This window comes from Pristis pectinata, chromosome 4, assembly GCF_009764475.1.
Source record: "Pristis pectinata isolate sPriPec2 chromosome 4, sPriPec2.1.pri, whole genome shotgun sequence".
NCBI lineage: Eukaryota > Metazoa > Chordata > Chondrichthyes > Rhinopristiformes > Pristidae > Pristis > Pristis pectinata.
In genome coordinates, this window is record NC_067408.1 from 98162523 (window position 1) to 98182288 (window position 19766).

General features: G+C 39.8%; 1 protein-coding gene across 5 annotated transcripts in view; it reads left to right on the plus strand.

Annotated features, from left to right (window-relative positions):
• The window catches only part of LOC127569957 (type 2 lactosamine alpha-2,3-sialyltransferase-like), a 59395-nt gene that overhangs the window by 14342 nt on the left and 25287 nt on the right, over positions 1-19766 (plus strand). For 2 of the 5 annotated variants that reach the window (XM_052015050.1, XM_052015049.1), the window contains exon 2: positions 16111-16213. In XM_052015050.1, the coding sequence (XP_051871010.1) occupies positions 16122-16213 (92 nt within the window). In that variant the 5' untranslated portion in view covers positions 16111-16121. Of the gene's footprint in view, positions 1-9137; positions 9179-13187; positions 13551-13656; positions 13747-16110; positions 16214-19766 lie in introns of those variants that run through there. The other 3 variants (XM_052015052.1, XM_052015053.1, XM_052015054.1) reach the window with 3 other exon arrangements.

The following is a 19766-nucleotide window of genomic DNA, read 5'->3' on the forward strand; positions in this document are numbered from 1 at the left end:
TCAGCAGTGACTGCCCCCTGTCTGAACAGACAGCTCTGATCCTACAGATCTCTATTTGCTCAGCTTTAATTTTCTTAGTAAATTAACAAATCTATTTAGGTGGGAAGTGACTGGCAAGACCAGTACTTACTACCAGTATCTAATTTTGAAAAGGTGATGGTGGCCCACTACCTTGAACGCTGCAGCCCTCCTGATGAAATTACTCGCATGGTTCTGTTGGGTAGGAAGTTCCATGGTTTGAACTGAGCAACAAGTGAATAAACTGAGAACTATTTTGAAGTTGGAATGTGCGTGACTTGAAGAGAAACCTGCAGGCACTGAGCATTGGATCAGGTTTGGGAAAATCTGGATGTTTATCTGTATACTATAACTTGGGAATACAAAACAATGTTTTTTGAACCGTATTCTCTAATTTCTCCAGTGTATTGTTTTCTCATCCTTTACTGGCAGTGTTCCACCACTTCAACTGACACCACCTGCTTCTTCCATTGATGTGGAATGGATAAGTAATCCTGAAAGTTAATTTAAAGTCTTTGGTGGCCTGATGGGTATTGGCACCACCTGGTACACACTTAATCATGAACAGGGGTGGATGGCAGTTAGGGTTAGTGTTAAAGGGTCAAAAAAGCAGGAGATCCCTATGAAAGGAAACAAATGAGAAGGAAAGAATATTCACAGTTGAGAAAAGAATTTAATTTTTGCTTTCAATTTTTGATGTCTCTAAATACCCATCCTCCAGTGGTGGATCTATTTATTGCCCTATTCTGCACTATTTCCTGTGATGGGCATCTGGTAAGGTTACCTGTCTTGGAGATGGGCAAGAAAAATCACTCAGGCACATGCCACACTCTTGAGATATCAGTAGCACTGGTTTACCATCAGTAACTTCAATCATTATTCCTGTAGTTTTACCTAAGTGGTTTGATGCCCTTACTTTTTTTTCTTGCCTAAGTAGCACTGGAAGTCACGCATGCATTATAATTTCTAATGGTTAACAACAGTGAATTATGTAGCAGTTACATTCACAAACCTGTTTATGATGGTGTTTATCTTCCATGCAATCTGTAGTTGCATTCCCATGAGCCTACCTCTGTGTTCTCATTCACACTTGCACTTGTTCACCTTTCTGCCTAACATTTTCTTCAATGATGACCTTCAGATATCAATTGTAGTCTAGACTAAAACACCCCAACTGGCTATTACATTTAAACTTTTTGTCCTAAATCCATTGTATATGTATCTTATTCTAAACTTCCCAGTCATTGGTTTTATCTCCTTTGTAAGTAACACTCTCATTAATGTGTTGTGTAGATGTGACACAGCAAATTAGCTTAGAGAAAGAGTTCATGGAATTCATTTGAGTCTAGAACAGAACGTCAAGGGAAGATTGATTGCATTATAGAACCATAAAACACTACAGCATAGAAAATAGGCCATTTGGCCCTTCTAGTCTGTGCAGAAACTTTATTCTGCTAGTCCACTGACTTGCACCCAGTCCATAACCCTCCAGACCTCTCCCATCCATATATCTATCCAATTTATTCTTAAGAGTGAGCCTGCATTTACCATGTCAGATGGCAGCTCGTTCCACACTCCCACCACTCTGAGTGAAGAAATTCCCCCTAATGTTCCCCCTAAACCTTTCACCCTAAAGCTAGTCCTCTCGTACTTATCTCTCCTAATCTAAGTGGAAAGAGCCTACTCGCATTTACTCTGTCTATACCTCTCATAATTTTGTAAACCTCTATCAAATCTTCCCTCATTCTTCTACGCACCAAGGAATAAAGTCCTAACCTGTTCAATCTTCCCTGGTAACTCAACTCCTGAAGACCTGGCAACATACTAGTAAATCTTCTCTGCACTCTTCCATCTTACTGACATCCTTCCTATAGTTAGGTGACCAGAAATGCACACAATACTCCAAATTTTGCCTCACCAGTGTCTTATACAATCTCACTATAAATATCCCAACTCCTGTACTCAATACTTTGATTTATGAATGCCAGGATGCCAAAAGCCTTCTTTACAACCCTCTTTACTTGTGATGCCACTTTCAGGGAATTATGTATCTGAACTCCCAGATCCCTTTGTTCCTCCGCACTCCTCAGTGCCCTACCGTTTACTCTGTATCTCCTACCTTGATTGTCCTTCCAAAATGCAACACCTCACACTTCGCAGATGGAATTTAGTGCAGACTCTTTCCGGCCCATTTTTCCAGTTGGTCCAGATCCCTCTGCAAGCTTTGAAAGCCTTCCTCGCTGTCCACAACACCTCCAATCTTAGTGTCATCAGCAAACTCGCTGGTCCAATTTACCACATTATCATCTAGATCATTGATATAGACAACAAACAACAATGGCCCCAGCACAGATCCCTGAGGCACATCACTAGTCACAGGCCTCCAGTCTGAGAAACAATCATCCACTACCACTCTGTCTTCTCCCACACAGCCAACTTTTGAATCCAGTTACAACCTCTCCAAGGATAACTAGTATCTGAACCTTCTGAACTAACCTCCCATGTACGACCTTGTCACAGGCCTTACTAAAGTCCATGTAGTCAACATCCACAGCCTTTCCTTCATCTACTTTCTTAGTAACCTCCTCGAAAAGCTCTACAAGATTCGTTAAACGCGATCTACCACTCACAAAGCCATTCTGACTATCCTTAATCAGCCCTTGGCTGTCTAAATATTTTATACCCAATCTCTCAGAGCACCTTCCAATCATTTACCTCCTATTGATGTCAGGCTCACCGGCCTGTAATTACCTGGTTTAATTTTGGAGCCTTTTTTAAACAACGCAACAACATGAGCTACCCTCCAGTCCTCTGGCACTGCACCCATGGCTAAGGACATTTTAAATATATCTGCCAGGGCCCCTGCAATTTCTACACTCGTCTCTCTCAAGGTCCGAGGAAATATCATGCCAGGCCCAGGGGATTTATCTACTTTATTCACTGTAAGGCAGCAAGTACCTTCTCCTCTTTAATCTCTATATGTTCCATGAAACTACTGCTTGTTTCCCTTATGATGGAATTTGAGTCTGGGAATGATATGGCTGCCCATAATTAGTCAATTCAAATGAAGCCAAACTACTGAGATGAATGGTATGTTTTGCTGAACTAGTCTAAGAAATTGGGACTGGTGGTTATGATGCTAGTTAAGCAATGGCATGCATTTAAATAATTCACAATTGCCAATAACATTGGAAAAACTCGATTTGAAATGTGATTCAGTGATGACTAGCAAGAAATCAGAACAGTAACAAGAGGTTTTGAATATAGGAGTATGAAAGTCTTATTGTATCTGTATGGGGACTGAGTGAGACCACACCTGGGGTACTATGTACAGTGTTTGGTCTCCTTGCGTAAGAAAGGATATACTTGCCATAGAGGGAGTGCAGCAGAGTTTCAGAAGATTGATTTGTGTGATACTCTGTTGTACTCGCTCCATGGCAAGTACATCCTAAGGTAAGGAGAGATCAAGGGGACTGAGACTCTAGTGTTTAGAAGATTGCAAGGAGATATTATCAAAACTTTAAAAAATTCTTAAGGAGCTTGGTAGTATAGAGACAGGATGTTTCCTCCGGCTGAGGAGGCTAGGATCAGGGGGCACAGTTCAGGATAAGAGGTAGGCAGTTTAGGACTGAGATGAGAATTTCAGAGGGTGCTTGAACCTTTTGAAATTCTCTACCCCAGAGGCTTTGAAGGCTCAAGTGACTGTGTTTATGAAAACACAGGTAAATATCTGTTTATTAAACAGATCAAGGGATGTGGGGATGGTGCTGGAAAATGATTGTGTGGTAGAAGAATGTTGCTCAATATTAAGCCAGAGTTTTGTGAGAAATTTTGTAAATTTAGCAGGAAGTTGATATTTCTTCCTCTCGTTATATTTTGTCTATCAAGAAATATTAGAACTGGGTTATTATTACTGACATATGTTGTGAAATTCGTTGTTTTGTGGCAGCTGTACAGTCCAATACATAAAAATTACTATAAGTTACAAAAATAATTAGTACAAAAGAGGAGCAGCGAGATAGTGTTCATAGACTGTTCAGAAATCTGATGGCAGAGGTGAAGGAGCTGTTCCTAAAACTTTCAATGTAGGACTTTAGGCTCCTGTACCTCCTCCCTGACGGCAGTAATGCAAAGAGGGCATGTCCCAGATGGTAAGGATCCTTAATGATGGATGCTGCCTTCTTGAGGCACCACCTCTTGAAGATGTCCTCGATGGCGGGGAGGGTTGTGCCCGTGATGGAGCTGGCTAGTCTACAACCCTCTGCTGCCTCTTTTGATCCTGTGCATTGGAGCCTCCATACCAGATGGTGAAGCAACCAGTCAGAATCCTCTCCACCATGCATCTGTAGAAATTTGCAAGAGCCCTTGGTGACATACCAATCTCCTCAAACTCCTAATGAAGTAGAGCCACTGGTGTGCTTCATGATTGCATCAATGTGTTGGGCCCAAGATAGATCCGCTGAGATGTCGACACCAAAGAACTTGAAGTTGCTCACCCTTTCCACCATGACCCCTCAATAAGGATCGGTATGTTGTTCTCCTGACTTCCCCTTCCCGAAGTCCACAATCAGTTCCTTTCACTTGCTGACACTGAGTGAAGGGTTGTTATTGTGACACCACTCAACCAGCCGATCTATCTCGCTCCTGTATGCTGCCTCGTCACCATCTGAGCTTCCACCAAAAATGCTGTCATTGGTGAATTTATAGATGGCATTTAAGCTGTGCCGAGCCACACTGTCATGATATAGACAGTACAGCAGTGGGCTAAGCATGGATCCTGGAGGTGCTCCTGTGTTGATTTTCAGATCAGTGACTCTGGTCTCCTGATAGGAAGCCTAGGATCCAGTTGCAAAGGGAGATGCAGAGGCCCAGGTTTTGAAGCTTGTTGATTCATACTGAGGGGACAATGCTGTTGAATGCTGAGCTGTAATCAATAAACAGCAGCCTGAATTATGTTTTGCTGTTGTCTAGGTGTTCCAAAGCCAAGTGGAGAGCCAGTGAGATTGCATCTGTTGTAGACCTGTTGTGGTGGTAAGCAAACTGCAGTGGGTCCAGGTCCTTGCTCAGGCAGGAGTTAATTCTAGCCATGACCAACCTCTTGAAGCACTTCATCACATTAGATGTGAGTGCTACTGGGCGATAGTCATTGAGGCAGCTCACTCTGCTCCTCTTGGGCACCAGTATGATTGATGCCCTTTTGAAGCAGGTGGGAACCTCTGACTGCAGCAGTGAGAGGTTGAAGATGTCCTTGAACACTTCAGCCAGTTGGTTGGCACAGATTTCCAGTATCCTGCCAGGAACACAGTCGGGGCCTGATGCCTTGCGAGGGTTCACCTCTTGAAGGATGTTCTGACGTCTGCCTCCGAGACACAGATCACAGGGTTGCTGGATGCTGTGGAGATTTGCACAGGGGTAGTGTTATTCTCCCTTTCAAAGTGCATAAAAGGTGTTGAGCTCATCGGGGAGTGAAGCATTACTGCCATTTATGCTGTTAGGTTTCGCTTTAAAGGAAGTAATGGCATGCCCACCCTGCCACAGCTGTTGTGTGTCCGACTATGTCTCTAACTTCACATGGAATTGCCTTTTTGCTCTCACAATGGCATTCCGTAAGTCATACCTGGACTTCCTGTAGGGTTCTGGATCGCTGGTCTTGAATGCCACAGATCTAACCCATAGCAGACTGCAAATCTCCTGGTTCATCCAGGGCTTCTGGGTTGGGAGGACTCTGTATGTTCTCAAAGGCACACACTCATCCACACAGGTCTTGATGAAGTCGGTGACAGCCGTGGCATATTCATTCCGATCCAAAGATGAATCCCTGCATAGAGGGAGATTGTATGAATTTTGAGAATGTGTAAAAGGAAAGATCAGCTGAAGTGAATATAGATCCATTAGATGGAGAAGTAGGAATGAGAAGGGGACAGAAACTTTAAACTGTTATCTTCTATTGGTCTTCAAGAAGAGGAGAAATAGAACATGCTGGATACTAATGGGGAAAGCAATGGGCTAATGAAAATGTAATTGACGTGAAGAAACAATCTCATCATTGTTCCTGTACTAAATCTGACATCCCCTTTGTATGTAGCCAACACCCTGGAGTTTGTCTTTTTTAAAATATGGGGCTACAGAAACACAGATGCATTGACTTTGATCTTCCAAAATTCCCTAGATTCTAGATTAGTCCCAGTGAATTGAAAGATGATAGTTTTATAATATTACAACTCAAAGGCTGGGAAGAGGAATCTGAGAAAAGGGCAGTTGGCTTGTCATTAATAATTGAAAGGCTGCTAGAATCTGTTACTAAATACATGGTAAACAGATACTTGGACAATCATGATTAATCAGATTTTATGCAGCTTCGTGAAAAGCAAATTCTATTTGAATCCAATAATTAAAGTCCCCTCAAAACAAAAACACCAGATGGGCCAAGAGGAATAAATGAATATTTCTGGATTCTTAAATGGCATTTGATAAGATGCCAAAAAGGAGGTGATTTAAAAATACATTGGAACTCAAGGGGTTGTAAGTAATAAATCATCATCATGGATTGAGGGTTGGTTAATAAATAGGAAAAACACTGGAAATAAATCTTCAGATTAGCAGAATATAACCAGAGGAATGCCACAAGTCAGTGCTTGGGCCTCAGCTTTTGGCAATTTATACCAGTGACTTGGATGAAGGAATTGAATTCAATAACTCCAGTTTTGCTTATAATACCAGGGTAGGTGGGAAAGTAAACTGTGAGGAGGGCGTGAATATATATGGTACATTCTAACTGATTGTGAGGAAGGTGGCAGTTGAAGTATAATAGCAACAACCAATTAAAAATAATGGAAAAAATGAAATAGTTATCCACTTTTAGTAGAAAGAAAAGAAAGATAGAACATTTTTTCTCTGGTAGGTGTGGCATTTGGAGGAATCTGTATCTACATATTAATTTGGTGCACAATTACTGTAAAGCAAATGCTATGTTTTCTTTATTATAGGGAACTGGAGTATAGATGTAGAAAGGTGTTGTTGTGCTAATGTAGGGTTTTCAATTTATTCTAGACGCAGGCTGGAAATTCCCTCACCTCACTGGGGGTGGGTGGGGGGAAGGGAACCAATGACAGAACTGAATGACAAGGAGAAAGTGGCTATGATCAAACAAAATAAAGTGGCTGAGTGCTGCCGGTTAGGTAAATGATTCAAGTGTGAGACAGGTTCAGTAAAATGAGAGGGGCGATGGAAAGGAAAATAAGCCCTGACAATAGAAGAATTAGAATGGCCAAAAAATGGAGCCAGAAATCCTTAATTAGCATGTAAACACTAATCTGTTTGTAAGAGGGGCAGGGCTGAGCAGGGACCAACGCGATGATCTATGGATAAAGGTGGATAGCATGACCAGATATTTAATGAGAGTTTTGTATTGGTCTATGCCTTGGAAGGATAATGCCAAAATCTCAGTAGAATGGGAAGTAGTAAAGGTAATGGATGGGGTGAAAATTGGCGCTTGAAAGGTTCACAGTGGTTAAAGTAAATAAGTTATCTTCAGATGAAGTATATCCAAAGTTGCTGTGGGGTCATAGGGATGGCGATTACAAAAAGGCTCACCATAATCTTGGATAGAAGAAAGGTGCCAGAGGAATGGGAAATGACTGTTGAGACTTCCTTATTCAAAAAGGGATATACAGAGAGGTAGTACAGGTTTATAAATGGAAATCATATTTGATTAAACTGATTTTTTTATTATATGCTAACAGAAAATGCTCATGAAGAAACGCTATAATTGTCACGATGTGGATCTTCTGAAGTCTTGACAATGTCCTCTCAAAAAAAGAATTGTTTGCAAGATTCAGGTCCATGGAATAAAGGGTCAATAGGTGCATGAATGATAAAGATTTGAAATGAAATTGTGTAATGAGGAAGACAGAAAATGAAATCTCTGGAGAGAAGATGAGGGGAGAGTAACTCCATTATTAAATGCTTTACCTTAAGTGACAATTGAGGCAGACAATAGGAAATCATTTAAAAGCGATTTAGATAAATGTGTGAAAAGGGGAATTTGAAAGTCTCTGAGAGGGAAAGCATTTACAGCATACAACAGGTTATCCTGTAACCACAGTGATCTCTTCTATCAGAGATGTATTTCGCATTTTCTATTCTAATAAGAATCACCAAGCAAACCAATAGTTCAATCAATTTGTGAATCTCCAGTAACAGTTGATCTGCTGAATTTTATAATGAAACATTTATTGTTCTAGCGGAGGTGATGAAAGAATTGTTGTATCGTACAAGTACTCCTCCGAACCACCAGAGGGCAGATCTTTCTGACTTCATTTCCAACCCACCAACCCACCCACTCACCACCCCCCCCCCCCACCCCCAGCCTGTCTCAATCACCCTGGTGGATCCCACGTGGCATGTTAACATTTTAAAAATTCTTTCAATAAAAGTAACAAAACTGGTTTATTATCATTACTTGCAATGGAGCTGAACTCTCCTGTCACTAATGTGAAGCCAGATCTACAGGGCCACAAGGTTACAAGATTTCAGTGTAAGTATCTTCTGATTTGCAATATAATCCCAAAAGTAGGATTTTTCCAGCCCCCACTCTGCTCGCAGTGGGATTTTTCAAGGCCTAACCCCACTATCCTCCCATGAGTCTCTGCAGAAATATTTTTCTTTTGGTTAATTGTTTTCTCTCCTTGCTCCTAAATGGACATGGGGAATGTAAGATTTCCAGTTGTGGAAGTCATGCAAAGAACATAAGAAATAGAAGCAGGAGTAGGCCTTTCAGCCCCTTGTGCTGGCTTCACTAATCAGTAAGATCATGGTTGACTTTTAGTTCAGATCAGTTTCCTGCACTGACCATATAATTTGCATGATTTCCGTGGTTAATGGTGGAATGTATGTGAGAATCAAAGGATATGTATGCTGGCAAGACTAAATCTATTCACAACTCTGTGGAAAAAGATAATGATGCACATTATGCACTGAAGTGGTGTTTAAGCAGCAGTTTTAAGGCCCATCCCCATCATAAACTTCATTTAAAGAATCCGTTCTAGATAGTTATCTGTACAAGCGCGTCAGAGTGGTGGGTGCCTGGAACGTGCTGTTGAAGTGTGGAAGCAGATACGATAGCAACATTTAAGAGGCATTTGGACAAGCATGTAAACAGGTAGGGGATTAAGGGATATAAACCACATGCAGACAAATGTGCAGTTTGAATTGGCATCGAGGTCAACATGGACATTGTGAGCCAAAGAGCCTGTTCCTGTGCTATACTCTTCTATGTTCTAAAATGCAGTGAAGAACGTATAGAAACTTTATGGGTGTGCTTTGTCAGTAACCAGACTCGTGGAGTATGAAGGTGAATCAGCATGTATTTGACTGTGAACAATCTTACTGCAGGTCCTCCCGAGCTTACAAACGCCTGACTTGTGTATGGCATATACATACGAACAAACATTTCAGAGACTGGTGGTATGGATTTGCTAGTTGCTGCAGGCATCTTCTGCCATGTGGGAGCTCTGTTCACGTCTGCATTTCTGACTTGCGAACTGCTCAGGTTACAGATCATTCACAGGAATGGAACCCTGTTGTAAACTGTGTGTCATCATAGCCAGAATTTTGTATTTCAACATGGTCCTGCTAAAGATCTACTTAAAAACTTGGTACAAACTAGATGTGGAGCCATTGAGCAAAATTTTACCAAAGAATTGTCTGGGGACAGGGGGAAGTGATTGATGTGCATGAGATATTATGGAAGTTTAAGATCTAGAAAATTTTTCTGCTAGAATTCAGATTCCAATAACTCAATGGCCAAAAATGCTGTATAAATTATCCCCTCTGTTATATGCACACTGATAGAATATTAACACTTGTTACTATGTGTGATTATTATCAACTCTGCAAGTTTGTAAATATGCCCTTAATTCACAAACTCAGCCCCAATATTGAAGTGGCTTTATCCAAATCACAAATCTTTGTGTGTTTCATGTTTCTACATTAGAATGAAATCTGTCACATTAGGACATTATTAGAAAAACATTAAGATGCTAACTGAGTTTGGCACGTTACTAAGCCTTGCTGGTGCTGGCTGTAGTCAGCTGTTCTAAAAGGGAATCACCTGGCATTTTGCCATTCCGACTGAAGTAAGCCCCAGCACTGTGCACTCACTGTGCATTTGAGATGTTCCACAGATTCGGGCGGTCATCTTGCCCATCAAACAGTTAATGTTAATTGGATTCTCCAGCTTTTACGCTGGGAATTGCTGCTGGGATTTTGAGCTAGGTCAGACCTGGGGCAGCATCCAAAATGCTGCTGATTTAAATGGGGATTCTAGGCCTACAGTTTGGGAAGCAAAAGGAAAGGTAAATTTTAAAAAAAAATTATTTGCCTTTATTTTGCTTGCTGTTTCTAACTGTTCTCATGTTTTTATTTATTAATCATTTACTTAAGTTTTAATGTTTTGAAGTCTTTAAAAATCCTTAAAATTGGACACAGCCTTCACAGCTGGTAAAGCTCTGTCCCCAGATTTGCCTACTGATAGGGTGTTCTCAGGATGGAGCCTCTAATTTACTCTAGCCAAAGCCCACTCACTGCCGGACTTGGCCAGAGGAGATGGCCCTTCCTGGCCCAGTTAATGGTGAATGTGTGGGGGCTGTGTGCCTGGTCAAGAATGATCCACTCCATGGGGCCTGCATGGGGTAGCAGGTGCTTTCTCTAGGACAAATATGCTTGCTTAGGAGGTTAATAAACTAATGGCATACAATGATCTGCCCCAGAGCCAATAAAGTTTAGTAATAGCCAAATTTAGTTGAAATCCAAATGTTTTTTCTAATAATAACAATACAATAGAGTTCATTGTAGTGTAGAAAATAAGAGGTGTTAAGATTTCTGATATGGATAAGGCTGGCTAGCAATGCGATTGGACAGAGATTTTTGCATTGTAAGCTGTTTGATGGGTAAATTGAGAGAAGATTGTGCATTTAGTGGTGTTACAAAATCAGTGTATATCCTTAAGGCAGATGAGCTCCATTTGCCAAACAAAATAACATGGGTGATTTAAAGGGAGAAGGAATAGTATAAGACTAAAGGAAAATGTATTTAAAAATGCAAATCAAAACTAGTGCAAACTCTGGTAATGCTAGTAAAAGATGTTAGAATTAGTGATATTGTCGTTGAAAATCGGGGTTTTTTTTTCAGGATCTGACAAGGCCCTTATCTATAGGCCCTTACTTATTGCCCCTAAGAAGGTGGTGGTGAGCAGCAGCCTTGGGCTGTTGTAGTCCTTCTGGTGAAGGTACTCTTACAGTGTTGTTGGGAGTGTCAGGATTTAGACCCAGCAATGAAGGACCAGCGATATACTAACAAATCAGGGTGGCCCCTAGTGCTGGTTCACTCACTTCTTGCTGCAGTCCCAGTCTGACGGCTATGTCTTTCAGTGGTCAGCCAGCTTGAAATCCCCCACTATTTGAGAAAAAGGGTCTTTGGAAGCTTAACTCTTTCTGCTTCTGCTGATACTGCCTGACCCACCAAGTGTTTCCAACTTTTTCTGTTTGTATTTCAGATTTCCAGCATCTGCAGTTTTGATTCTCCCCATTTTATCCTCCAGTCCCTAGGTATTTGTGAGGAGGACCCTACAAGTTCTGGGCTGGAAGTGATTTTTGCCATGTTAGAATTTGGTGCCTTATTGATGCCAAGTGGTTCCTCTGGTTTTTATTCTTTCTCTGAATATAGTGGTAATGGTACATCAAAGGGCATTACATGGGGCTGGAATACATTTAATGAACCTAATAGGTTTTTATGACAATTCAGTTGTACTTTTTCAAAATCCAGAGTATGAACAGAAATTCTCCAACTATTGTGTAGTAATTTGAATTCCAGTCATTGGATTATTAGCCCAGGCATCTGAATTGCTAGTCCGGTAATTTAACCACTTCTGTATCTGACTACAGAAAGATGATAGCATGCTGAAAAATCAAGGGTAGCAGTATCGAACTAGGGCAGGGGTTTCCCAAAATTAACACAAGTTGTATTTCAATAGTAAAGAACGTATTGGGGCCAATGATTGATTGAAAGATCTCCAAGAGCAACTTGTTCAAATCCTGGAGTAAATAGCCACAGACATTTGGTTTTGTCCACAACTTTAAGACACATAATTCAGTGCAAAAGAAAAACACTCTGCTGCAGGAACTCAGTGGGTCATGCAGCGTCTTGTGGAGGGAAATGGACAGTCAATGTTTTGAGTCTCTTGGGTTTGTCAGGCATGACCAAAGTGATACTGGCTCTTTGATTGTCTAACTGAAACCTTGATACTTACAATCTTGAATTACAGATTCAGTAATTTTCTTTTTTTCCAACAATAGATCTTGGTAGCATTGATTTATAAATAGTCTCATTCTTCAGTAGTGATGTGCATACTTTTTCCAACTAAATAGAGCAGTTCTTGGATCAAGAGAACTTGCCATATGCCCTAATTAAATCTTCCAAGTTCTTGACTAGGTCCCGAATATCTTGAAAATTTACAGCAGATAAGAAAAAGTCAATGTGATTTTAGTCACGCCTGGCTTCAAATTTTTTAAAAACTTTTTAATAGGGGATAAAATTAAATGTGATTTGAATATTATTTTATAGAGTTCCAGAAGACAAAATCCCTCAAGATTTTGCAAAATTTGAAGCCCAATGAAAAGCAAGATATTGATCTGGTAAAAAATTGACTGATTAGCAGGAGAGAGAGAGAGCAGAGATAATAGAGGTACTTTCATTGGTAGAAAGTGACTAGTGGAGACCCAGTAGAATCCTTTATTGGGCAACAACTATTCATCATCTTGGTAAGCTTACAAATATAGAACTTTAAATGAGCAAGTTTACCAATGACGTAAAGGTCGATAGCAAAGTAAGCAAAATAAACGGAACTATGCCATTACAAAAATGGAAGTGAAGAAATTCACTTTGAACATTTCTTTTAAAAAAAAGGGAATTAAGTATTTTCTAAACAGTGAAAAGTTAGCTGTGGGAATCCAAAGATGGTAATGGTGTTGGTTTACAAGGATCTTTAAAAATGTATTAGAAATACACAAGAAGTCTTCACAACCATGGAACTAGAATACAGAGTAGAAATTATACAATTAAGCTCTCTCCAAATAAAGCCCTGGTTAAACTGCAACTAGAGTACCGTCAACTATTCTGGGTGTATAGAATCTTTTGTCACAGTGCAAGTAGAGTATTAATTTACCAGAACCCTTTAAAATGTTAACAATAAAAAGGGCTTAAAGAAACATGTGACGTATAATCTGGAAATTGTATGATCAAGGAGAGAATTTATCAAAGTTTTAAGAGGAACTGGTTGAGTGCATAGATTAAAAACTGTTGGTTAGAAAGTCTGGAACTGGCAGCCGGATTGCAAAGCCAGTCAAGCCCTTCAGGAGTAAAGTTAGGAAACCCTTCTACAGAAACGGCTCTGAATTTTCTTTTGTAAACAGCAAATGATGTGAAATCTGTCTTTGTTAACCAGTCATATTAAAAGATATTGAGAGGGAGAAGTGGTAAGTGATTAAATTGCTTATTTACCTTGATTTCATTAAAAAGAATGATAGATATAGAGTTGTGTAGTTAACTCACTAACTCCGGTTTCCTTTTTTTTAAATCTAGATTTTTCCAATGGTGATTTCTACTTGAGTACTTTTCTTAAATTAATATAGTGTAATAAAACCAAGAGAGCAGAGTGTGACCCTGCACCAGGTTTGTTTCTTGGAAAGGGCATTGTTTTGCTATATTTCTTTGTACAAGTATGGATATTGTTCAGACTTTGGCTAACTTGCTTTTAAGGCTCAACCTAGAAACGATCCATCTCTCTCCTGTAGAGAAATTCCATTGATCAACTAATTTGTAGCTGTCAGAATTCACTTCATGATAGAATAGTATATGGTTTCAGGTCAGACAAAGACTGATGCCTAAATATGAGGGTATGTTTTGGGAATTCACCATCTTTTTGTAGAAGAAAATAATTGAGTGACACTGACCTTTTTGTTATTGAAGAATATGGACTACAATCCTTTTTTGAAGACTCTATCTTCTGCATCAGGACTCGAAGGCAGGGTCTTAACCTAAAATGCCGATTATACCTTTGACCTGCTGAGTTCTTCCAGCAGTGTGCTTTTTGCTCTAGATTCCAGTATCTGCAGTCTGTTGTGTTTCCATTTGCTCTTCTTGTCCCGATTCAAATGTTCTTGTACAAGTAATGCCTTGTCCCGATTCAAATGTTCTTGTACAAGTAATGCCTTGATTGTTTCATTTTCTTCTGACAATATTTGTTGCTTGGGTTTAAGTAAGAAATCTTTTGTGAGGAGTAAGACTGTTTCCAGAGATAATTCTACTCACAGCTTCTTTAATCTTGGGTTTGTTTGAAGTCACGTGTGTATGGTCATGTGAAAAGAAGAATTTGATGAAGCAACTTTAATTAAAAGGATTCCCTTCCTTCATGGGAGAAAAAGAAACAAAAACATATCAATACTTGAAGTAGTGTTTCTTTTAATCCTAATAACCTAAAACTACAATGAAAATCAGTTATGTTAATTACTTTGAATCTGTGAAATAAGAGAGATTTGTAATTTTTAATTTTGGGGTGCAATTTTGAATTAGCAATATATCAACGATAAAGTCACAACATTGTTCCATAAAACCTGCACTGAAATTATTTATTAGAGTACTTTTATGGTAACTTGGTTAAATCTTTCCCTAGCATTTCATGGGCCACCATACTAAAGTTTAATTTTCAAGAAATCAAGTTATTCATCATGCATTTACCATAAGGATTACAGCATGTTTGATTGCAAATCATGATTAAAATGAAAAATGTTATAGTCACAAATGCTGTTGAGCCCTTTGTTGGATTCAACTGTTTTAAGTAGTTTTTTTTTAACATGTATAGTGTCTAATACACCTCAAGTGGCTAAGCAAGGAATGGCCGCTTCCTAGCTTATTGGTTTGTCCATCAGGTGAATACGTGTTTTCTCATTGGTTGGCTTTGCCATGGGTATCTAATAGGTTTTCTGATTTGGACTATTGTTAGCTAAGGAGTACCTCTCATCTCAGGTATGAAAGGTGTTGTTTTTGTTAATCACTCTCTTGCTTATCTATCTCTCTTGCCTATCACACTCACTCTCCTGCTCCTCCCACCGCCCAACCCTGGCCCTAGCTCATCTTCAGTTCCTTTTGTCTCGGCTCATCTCCTAGTAGTAAAGCTAGTGCCATGTGCTCTGTGACTGTCTCTTTGTTTTACACTTTTCCAGTAAAACTTTGAAGCACCAAGTTGTTTTCAACTCATTCCTGGATTCTTGAAAGAACCTGCTGATTCAAAAATAACCAGATCTGACACTATTTTAAATATTTAGGCTGCACATTAGTTATGCATTTGGCTTTCTTGCCAGAAGTTGTGATAACCTAATTTTCTTAATCATCAGTTGCTTTCTCTCACTAAACCTCCATATTAAAGCTGAACCCAGCCAGGACTGAAGTGGCTGGTCCAAATCAGAGGGTACTTGATGTCTTGGGGAGGAGTGGGGGCTGGTGCAAGAAGGATTGGTTCGAATACGTTTGCTCACTTTTTTTTCATTTACATGAACATGCCTTGTGTGTTTTTTTTTAAATTACATATTTAACCAAGCAGTTTATATGGTGATGGATCAAATAGCTGAACCATCTGGAAAGTAAACCAAAATATTCAGCTTTGAATTTAAACATGTTGTTAGACCACAAGTTGTTCCTTTCATCCATGATGCATGGCACTTCACTGCTTCTTGGTAGGTGTATTGAGGATACAAACAATAGAACTAATTTTCTGAATGTATACACAGCTGGTGAAGAAATATATCTGCTCATAGCACACACAGGTCAAAATATTTGAGTGTGCTGTGCATTAATTTTATAATTTTAAAATCGGATGGTTAAAATTAGACTAAAGTATGGGTTTTTTTCATTCATTCAATCATAGTCATACAGCATGGAAACAGGCCCTTTGGCCCAACTGGTCCATGTTTTCCAACTAATAGCTTTCGGTGAACTGATTTCCTGACAAGTGAGAATTTTTTTTCCTTCTTCTTTCAGGCCTTGGAAGCATGAAGAGACGGCGATACATTAAGTTGATGGTGGTGTTGCTGATGTTTCTAGCCATATTCTTCTATTACATATTTAATTATAAATACAGTGGGTATGTTATTTTACTATGACTTATCAATGTTATTTATAATGTATGGATGTGCTATATGGGGGTACTGCTCCCCTGTTCCTGCCATTTTAAATGTGCATATATTGGAAAAAATGGGAGCTGCATTTTTTCACATTTCTGTGACCTAACCTTTATTCTAAATAGTAGGTACAGCTGTAAGTAAATTGATCATCAGTTATTCTTTTGAAAGAGTAACTAATGATTAAGAAAATTCTTAATTCAATCATCTCCCTATGCTGTTGCAATAAACAGAAATTTTTTACTTGGGGAAAATTCCAGAGGCTGTATCTTTATAAGACTGCTGTGATATGTTTTGAGGTGATATTCGTGGTTGATGTAAAAGCTGCTACTCTCAACTTTTGCAATAACTGCTTAATGGTAATTCTGCCTCTGTATTTGCACTGTATGGATCTGTGCCTCACCTGTATCCAGGCAGTTGTTGGATCAGTTAGAACTCCTGATGACTGTGGCATTTTTATATTATTGGACTGAATAGTTGCAGGTTACTTAACTACAATAGGTGAACCTTTGTATTTTACATGTACTTGTAATGTCATTTCACTTCTTTGAGGAAGGGTCACAGATGCATTCTGAGTAAGCATGATGTGTTGTAGCTGGACTTCAAAGGGCATTTGACAGGGTTCCACTCGCTGTTTTTTAGTTGAGTTCAAACCTATGGGAATTCTCAGTCGGTCTTGGGTATAGATTCAGCAATGGTCTTCGATAGTGGACCAGCATCTGCAGTCTCTTGTCTCTCTGTATTGGACAGTGATATTGTTTCAGATTGATTCTGATAATAGGGAAAATAAGATTTAAAACCTGATTTAAGAGAAATTTTTTACTTGGGGAAAATTCCAGAGGCTGTATCTTTATAAGACTGCTGTGATATGTTTTTAGGTGATATTATATGTATATAATGTTTTTGTATGTAGCAAGCAGCATTGTCCAAGCATAGTCCTTAAAATCCCTGTGTTCCACAAGATTCATTGTCCCATACATTGAACACTCTAATCTTTGATTTTGTCAATCTGAATGTCACCTAGATAATCTAACTATTGTAGCTTCTGTGTGTTATTTTGGACCTTAGCCCTTTTATACTACCTCACAAAATGTCACTTCTCGTTCTCTATTATGTTGCTTTGTTCTCTTGTGAGCACCATTGTAAAGCCCTCTTCTTGTCCAAAGTTTTTTTTAGCACTAAGGAGACTATCTTAACCCTGGCACCAGACAAGTAACAAAACCTTTTGGGCAGCTTTAGAGAACTTCTATCTCCCATTACAACACTGATTTTTAATCACACCACTCCTTTTGTGCTCTCTACTGAATAACCTCCCTATACAAGTCCCCTAGTACCTGCTGATGAGATCAGAGTTTGAGATTCCTGCATCCTGAATTTCATACTTTCTTGACTCGAACATTGACTAGCATTTAAATGTTCATCCCGAACATCAACTAGCATTTAAACTACTCCCTAACTTGAGCACATGACTATAGGTACTTCTCCAGATTCAATGGACCAAAGATTATGCAACTTGGACTCAGCTCAACAATGCTGAGCTCATGTGCCTGGAAATGCAGAGACATATAGCGGATGAGATTAGTCAGGATGTTGTCATTCTCTATGATATGTTTTCCTCTTGCCAAAACCCTTTAAAGTTGCTGTTGCTTATCAAATAGTTACAGGAGCAATATAAACTTCCTGTGGACAGAGTATGGTTCTTTTTTTGTTTTGTTGTTTGAGCTTTGCTGACTATAATTTTGTTGTTTGTTTGCATGATGGGAGAGTGTGGTGGGGATCCTGCACTCCTTGCATGTACGAACAGCTATTCTACAACTGCAAATAAAGTTTTACAGGAGTCTTGGTGGTCTTATAAAAACTTGGCATCTGGTAAATATTGGGGGGGGGGGTAGGGATGTCAAATTACAACAGGAATCTGGTGAGGCATTGGCTTGCTGTTAGGAATGGCTTGTATCTTCTCTTGATTTGTTCCAACATCTAGTCAAGTTAGATTCCTTAATCTCAATAATAATAGTAGCTTTCCATTAATGCTTACATGACAATATTTTTGTGGTTTTGCTGTATTAAGGGAAGTTTGTTAGGATATCCCTCTTGGGCCACCATGCACACACTTAAGATGAATTACAAATGTTTGCCTTTCAACTGTTAAGCCCAAGTTACTGTCTCAAAACCTAAATATCAAACTTGTCACTTATAACATTCAGATAAGATACAAAACAAAGTCTTTTTATGATTGCTGATCCTCTCCCTTGTTTACTACGTAGATTATTGAAGTTTTTGAAATAGTCAAAGTTTTGACTAATTCAAAAGTAGAAAATGACAGAAACAATTGAGCAGATCAGGTACCATGACCAGGGGAGAGAAATGGTGTGATAATTCAAGTTGTGGACCATTCAGGAATGGGAAGACAAGTGGAGCAAAAAGCAAGCTGCTGGAGGAACTCAGCAGGTCAAGCATCATTTGTCAAAGGACAGTTGACACTTTGGGTCAAGACCGTGCATAAGGAATGAGAGTATAGAGGGAAGATGGTGAGTATAAAGAGGTGAGAGGGAGGAGTGAGATGGGGAATGTAGATGAGATGGAAGGTGGGGCGAGAGGATGGGAAGGGGTAGGCCAAGGGGGGAGATGCCCAGGTGGATATGTGTGTGTGGGTGATGGGCAGATGGAACCATGTGGGGGAGGTCTACCCTTCCTATTCCCTCCCCTACCTGGCTCCATATGCCCATCCTCCCCCACACCTTACCTAGGTCCACCTATCATCTCCAGCCCCTGTTCTCACCCCTCCCTCTCATCTCTTCGTGTTTGGGGATCTTCCCTCCATACTCAGTCCTGATGCAAGGTCCTGACCTGAAACGTTCGACTGTCCCTTTGCCTCTACAGATGCTGCTAAATCTGCTGAGTTCATTCAGCAGTTTTTTATTGCTCCAGGTTCCAGCATTTACAATCTCTTATGTCTCCAGAAGATAGTGGATTTTAAATTGCAGAGAGGGGGAGGGGTGAAGAGAGTAGAGGGACTGTCTGTGATAGGGTGCAGACCAAAGTTGCCCAGGTAAGAACTACTTCAAAAACCATCGGTCGGAGTCAGAAAAGAAAAATAAAACAAATTGAAACTGAAATCTACAGGCACATCTTTGGGGAGAGGAAAAATGATGCTTGTCAAAAATTGTTAAATATGAAGTCCTGATGGAGGTAAAGTACATAAGAAAAAGGAGCAGTAGTAGGTCAGCTGGACCCTGAAGCCTGCCGTGCCTCTCTATTATGCTACTAGCTGGATCGCCTCCAGTGTCAACTCCTTTTGTGCCAGTATCACCAAGGCCTCAATTCCCCGATCTTTCAAATTGATCTCTCCCTCCTTGGATGCCTCAGAATGGAACAAGCTGCCAGAGATAGTGTTTGAAGCAGGTACAACAATGACACTTCTGGAAAAAAAGTTGTACAGGTACATAGGAAAGGTTTAGAGATCTATCAGGCAAATGGGACTAGCTTAGATGAGCATCTTAGTCAGCATGGCATGAG